The sequence below is a fragment of the Nannospalax galili genome, unplaced genomic scaffold (genome assembly GCF_000622305.1).
Source record: "Nannospalax galili isolate Female #2095 unplaced genomic scaffold, S.galili_v1.0 scaffold287, whole genome shotgun sequence".
NCBI lineage: Eukaryota > Metazoa > Chordata > Mammalia > Rodentia > Spalacidae > Nannospalax > Nannospalax galili.
The window spans coordinates 879,859-886,227 of record NW_008357493.1 but is presented as its reverse complement, the minus strand read 5'-3'; the positions used below and the strand labels follow the sequence as shown (position 1 = coordinate 886,227).

The 6,369-nt window shown below is 38.3% G+C and overlaps 1 protein-coding gene across 1 annotated transcript in view; it reads right to left on the bottom strand.

Moving 5' to 3' along the window:
- Itgbl1 (integrin subunit beta like 1) overlaps positions 1-6,369 on the bottom strand; it is a 297,795-nt gene that overhangs the window by 133,339 nt on the left and 158,087 nt on the right. The window contains exon 7 of the mRNA XM_017794887.2: positions 130-276. Coding sequence (XP_017650376.2) covers positions 130-276 — 147 coding nt within the window. The remainder of the gene's footprint in view (positions 1-129; positions 277-6,369) is intronic.

The window sequence follows — 6,369 nt, the reverse complement described above, 5'->3', positions numbered from 1 at the left end:
CCTCCTCCCCTCCCTCCCTCTCTGCCTCCATTCAAAGATCACAGCCATCTTTAAAATAAGATGCTTGTGATCATATTCATTTGAATCGCACTATTAGAAAGCACTGATAAGCCAAGAGATCTCACTCACCCCTTCCAGAACAAAGCAGATTGGAGCTGCCCTGACACTTCCTGGCGCTGTCCTCAGCTGACAGTGGGCAAGACCATGGGTGCTCACACTTCTTCCCTTGCCAACCCACTCTGCAGTCACATCTTCCACAGTTACACTGTCCATGACCTTCACCAAGAGAATAAAGCGGGGGGGGGTACATGAAGATAATGAGAACAGTGTTCATTTTCAGCTTTCATTCTAACAATGACCGTCCAAAGTAAGTCAGGATCTTAATTCATACACCATAAACCATTAAGGGAAAGGAACATTTTTCTCAATTTATATTACATGGATCATGAAGGACAAAGAAAAGCAACAGGTATGGCCAAAAAGATGTTTTAGTAGGGCTATATACTCGAATCTATCAGATTCTAGATAAATGGGATTGTATTGGTCTGCTGGGAACTAAATGGAGTATTTGATATTTTCAGCAATTATTCATGTGAAGGAAAGCTATAGGAAACAGAAAAAAAATGATTTTTTAAGTAGGATTTTTTTCTCTTCTAATGAATCATTCAACTGATTTATATTTAGCTCACAGAAAAACAAGGCGCCACAAACCTAAAAGAAAAGCTATGAAATCCAGAACGTGGGAGATGATCCCTTCACAGATTTATTAAGATCTAACTTACATATAAAGACTATTTGCATTGAAAGCTCACAAGAATGATTCTGTTCTACATATACACACTGTGAAACAATTGCCACAACCAGCTAATTAATAGAACTTTCACCCCACACAGCTGTGGGGTGTAGTGAGAATACTTAAGGCCTATCTTCATAAAATTTACGTATGAGAAACACTATTCTTAATTATATCTATCTTGTTGTATTCTAAGACTTCAGGACCTACTCATCTGGTAACTTGGAAAGTTTGTGTGCTTTGATAAACATACCCCCACCCTTCGGTGCCTGGTAACTGCCCTGCTACTGTTTCTAAGATTTTAACATTTTTAGATTCCACATAACTATGTTCTTTTGTGGTTCATTTATTCTAAATAGTATCATTCATCCATGTTGTCTCAAATGACAAGACTTTTTCTTGCAGAACATTATCACATCATGTGTGTGTGTGTGTGTGTGTGTGTGTGTGTGTGTGTGTGTGGGACATTTGCCTACATAGATAAAACATTTTTTTTTTCCTTTTTTTTTTTTTTTTTCTTTTTGAGACAGGGGCTCTCTGTAGTCCCAGCTGACCTGCACTCACTATGTAGACCAGGCCGGCCTTGAACTCAAAAAGATCTGCCTGCCTCTGCCTCCCAACATTTCCTTTTTTTTTTTTTTCCGGTCTTTCTGAGACTGGGTCTCTCTGTAGCCCCAGCTGTCCTGGAACTCACTATGTAGACCCTATGTAGACCAGGGTGGTCTTGAATTCACAGAGATCCACCTGTCTCTGCCTCCCGAGTGCTGGCATTAAAGGTGTGTGCCACCTGTATCTACAGTCACTCGTTTCTAAATCTTGGCTATTATGAAAAATGGCACATTAGCAGATAAATGAAAATGTATCTCCAAGATAATGATTTTATTTCTTTTGAACATATGCCCAGAATTGGCTAGCTTATTTGCTAGTTCTATTTTTATTTTTAATTATTTTGGGAACTTATATAACATTTTCCATAATGCCACACCAACATCATTTCAAACAACAATGTATAAGGATCTCTTCTCTCTAAATCTTGGTCAAGCTCCCTTCTGATTCTTTTTCCTAAGTGCCATACTAACATACATCAGGTTTTGATTTGCATTTTCCTGTTGATTATTGATGTTAAGTGCTTCTCATGTACTGTTCAGCTATTGGCATAACTTCTTAGGAAAAATGCCTGGCTGAGACTTTGTTCATTTTTCATATCTTGTTGCTTGATCTTTCTGGCTGTTGCACATTTCTTACATCTTTTGGATAGTAATTCCTTATTTGCTAAGTGGTTTAGAAATATTCTCCCCCAGTCCATAGATAATCTTTGAATTTTTTTAATTGATTCTTTATTGTTATAGAAACGTTTTAGTTTGATTTAGTCCAACTTATATAACTTTCTTTTTCTTGCCTGGGTTTCTGGTATCATATCCAAGAAAACATTGTCAAGACCAATGTCATAGGCTCTTTCTGTTATGATTCTCCACAACTCTTACTGTTTCATGATTTAACCTTCCATCTTTAATTCATCTGAGGTTTTCTTTTATGTTTCCTGTAAGACAAGTATCTGATCACCATTTCAACACAATTTATTAAAGAGAATATACTTCTCCCACAGCATTGCTGATATATTTATTACTAAAAATTTTTTTGGCTTTTTGAGACAGAGTCTCCCTGTAGCCCCAGCTGGCCTGGACTCACTATGTAGATCAGGGTGGCCTTGAGTTCACAGAGATTTGCCTGCCTCTGCCTCCCAAATGCTAGGATTAGAGGCATGCACCATGACGTCCAGAGTTGATATATTTATTAAAGATCAGCTCACCACTTATAGATGGGCTTCTTTCTGGACTTTCTTATCTAGTTCATTTGTCTGTTTTTTTTGTTGTTGTTGTTAGTACCACATTGTTTTGATTATTGTAATTTAAAGCAATACTTTTTCTATACAAATTTTAAAGATCATATTTGTGTGTGTGTGTGTGTGTGTGTGTGTGTGTGTGTAAATCCATGTGAGATTTAATTGGAATTTCACTAAATCTGTACATCACTTTTGGTTGTTAGATATTTCCTTTTACCTTTAATTTCTTTCATTAGTATTTTCTAATTTTCAGCATATATAGCTATTATCTCCTTGATTCATTTATTCTTAAGTATTTTAATCTTTGATACATTTGTAAATAAAACTGATGTCTTTATTTCTTTTGGGTGTTTTTTTTTCAAACAAGATCTTCTTAATTGTTTTACATTTATTTATGTGTGTGTATGCCTGTGTGCCTGTGCACATGACATCATGCTCTTGTGAAGATCAGTGGACAACTGGGGGAGTTGGTTCTCTTTCCCATCATGGGGCTCCAGGGATGGAATTCAGGTCATCAGGTTAAACATCAAAAGCTTTTACGACTGAGCCATCTTGCTGGTTTGGAAATGGTGCTCTTGAAAAGTGTATCAGTTTGCATGGGTATATACAAACTTGACTTGATAAGCCTTAACATATGTGACCAGATGCATGACATCCTGTGGGCAGGCTAGGAGAAGGGGTGCAGATAAGAGAGGGGTCTAAATATAATTAAAATGTATTGCATGAAATGCACAAAAATTCAATGAAAATATACATTAAAAATGTATTTCAGGCACAATTAGGAATTAAACCCATGGTACTTTGTCCTTGGTGTCTGGTTTAATGTTTATCATGCAATGTGAAAGCTAGACTTTGCTGAAGACTGGGTCCCTAAGGACTGTAGATCAGTTTTCTGAGTGTGCAGACATTGGACAATCTACATCTGCAAAAGCTTTGTACCATCTGTTGACCTGGCTCTTTACACTGATAATATTCTAGGTCAGAGTGAAGTGGCATATTAGTGATTGCTTAAGGCAAATCTTTAAAAGTTTTCTTTTTGAAAAATAGTAAAATCCAAAGCTGGGCGTGATGGTACATACCTGTAGTCCCAGTACTTGGGAGGCAGAGGCAGGCAGATCTCTGTGAGTTCAAGGTCTGGTTGGTCTACATAGTGAGTTCCAGGCCAGCTGGGGCTGCAAGGGGACCCTGTCTCAAAAAGACCAAAAAAAAGTTTGTTTATTTATTTATTTATTTATTTATTTATTTTTATTTTATGTGTAGGAATATTATATCTGCATGTATATAAGTGCACCCATGTCATACAGTGCCTGCAGAAGACAGAAGAGGGCACTGGATCCCCTAGAACTGGAGTTACAAATGATTGTTAGTTGCCATGTGCATGCTGGGATTCAAACCACAGTCTCTGTAAGAGCAGCCAGTGCTCTCAACCCTTGGGCCATCTCTGCAAATTTTTTAAGTAACCGATTTAATTAATGAACAACCACTGAGTCCCTGCTATATGACAGTCTCTTCAACAAGTTAATGTTATCATTAATCCTCTATAGTGGGACAAGATAAGATTGGTAATAAATATATATGACATGTGAGTATGATCATTTAGACTGTCCACTATGAGAAGTTTATTTAGCATTGTTTGTAGTTAGTAATACTTACATTTCATAGATCATTTGGTTCTGTGGTTTTTTGCCATTTATCTTAGCTTAAGAAGTACTCACCTGTCCTAGTGAGTTTTAACTGTCAATTTGACACAGGCTACAGTGTTCTGAAAAGGGAGTCATAATTCATAGAAGTCCTAGTTCAGACTGGCCTGTGTCCACATTTATAGGGGACTGTCTTGATTGTTATCTGATGTAGAAGAGCCCAGCCCACTGAGGCCAATACCATTCCCTGGGGAATAGGGTCCTGGGTGGTATAAGTTACCTAAAGTGGGTCTCTGATAGAGGCAGCCAGCAGTGTTCCTTTATGGTTTCTGCTTCCAGTTCCTGCCTAAGTTTCTGCCCTGACGTCCCTTAATGAAGTGTAAGACAAATAAATCCTTCCCTCCATTAAGTCGCTTTGGTCATGATATCTGTTACAGCAACAGAATGAAACTAAAATACCACCCTGCTTCCCAACCCACATGTAAGGTAGAACAAACTATAAGCAAAGTGATACTGGAAATGCATATATCAATTTTTTTGGTCTTTTTGAGACAATATCTCCTATTAAAACTATTTTTTAAGATACAACTAATTCTGTTTTATAAGAGCAAGTACTTTAAAATGCTTGGCGATAAGAGGCTCATTTCAGGGACGGTTAGCTCTGTAAGGAGAAAGGACACAGTACAGAACATGTTGTTATTTGTAGATTTGTAGAAGACTAATTGACATTCTTAACATTAAAACTGAAAGAACAGTTGGGTTGGAGAAGGAAAATACTTCTTTATTCATGGAAGTTTTAAAACAGCTGTAAACATCTGAGCAAAGCATCTAGCAAATGAAAATGTTGAGGAATCCCTAACTTATCCAAGAGGATGCCTCTTCTGCTGTGACCCACCAGAATTCAGAGCCAGGGGCCCCTGCCCACAGGAAGATCCTATCCCAGAATGGATAAAAAGAAGCAGAAGCCTTGAGGACAAAGATAGGTATAGAGAGGGACCAAGGACAAGAGGGAGAGTTGCCACACTGTAGAATCAGAATCTGCGTGGAAGAGTAATGGCTTTTCTCTATCTGAGGTTCACATGTCAACAGTAGAAAAATCATAGAGGGATGAAAGAGATAATAAAGAAGTTCATAAATTATTAAGAAGAGATTTTTAGATTACTAACAAAAGAAGTTAGATTAACTATGAAGACTTTAATGCTCTGTTTTTTTCACTTTTTTATTATATTTACTTAGTGGAGGTATTGAGGGGAGATTGTATGTGCCATGATGCATATGTGGAAGTCAGGACAATTTTCGGGAGTTGGAGCTCTCCTTCCACGTGTTTTCTGGAGATTGAACTCAGGTCATGAGGCTCTGTGGTAGGGGCCTTTACCCAACTTACCACCATGCCATACCTGATGCTGTTAAACAAATTGCAAATGTGCCAGACCTGGAAAAAATCATCTCAGGACCTCTTCTTTCAAGCCCCATACTTACTTTTTGTTTCTTCCTGGATCTATTTCTTTCATCCATTTTTTAATCCTCTAAGCCTTTTCTACCCTAACATTGTCATCTTATTGTGGTGGTTATTTTTTCTCCTATGCCTTCATGAGGCAGGGGAAGGTACAGCCTATGATCTACACCACTATTCCCTGTGTAGTTGTAATGCAGCATCATGAAGTTCCTGAGGATGACTCAGGAAGCCAGGCATGGTAGCTCTAAGCAAAGCTGGGAACACCCGCCTTGCTTCCTCACCATTGCCGTGTTTGGTGGCCCTTCCCTTCCTGATGTTTTCTGCCTGAGTTTGTACCTCACTGCTTGTTTTCCCCTAATCAAAAAACTCTCACTCAGTCAATACCTGCAGTCAACTGTTTAATCATGAGACAGAGCATGGGTTTGAGTGGCTAAGTGATGAAAGGCATTGCTCTTGAACAGGAAAAAATCAAGATGGGACAATACCGTCTTGTTCAGGATGACCACTGATCCTCCTGAAACGATCTAGATATGGGTTTTGTGTGTGTGTGTGTGTGTGTGTGTGTGTGTGTGTGTGTGTTCTTTTTTTACAAAAAATCACAGCCTACCCAGCACAAGTCTCGAGAGAGAAACATAAA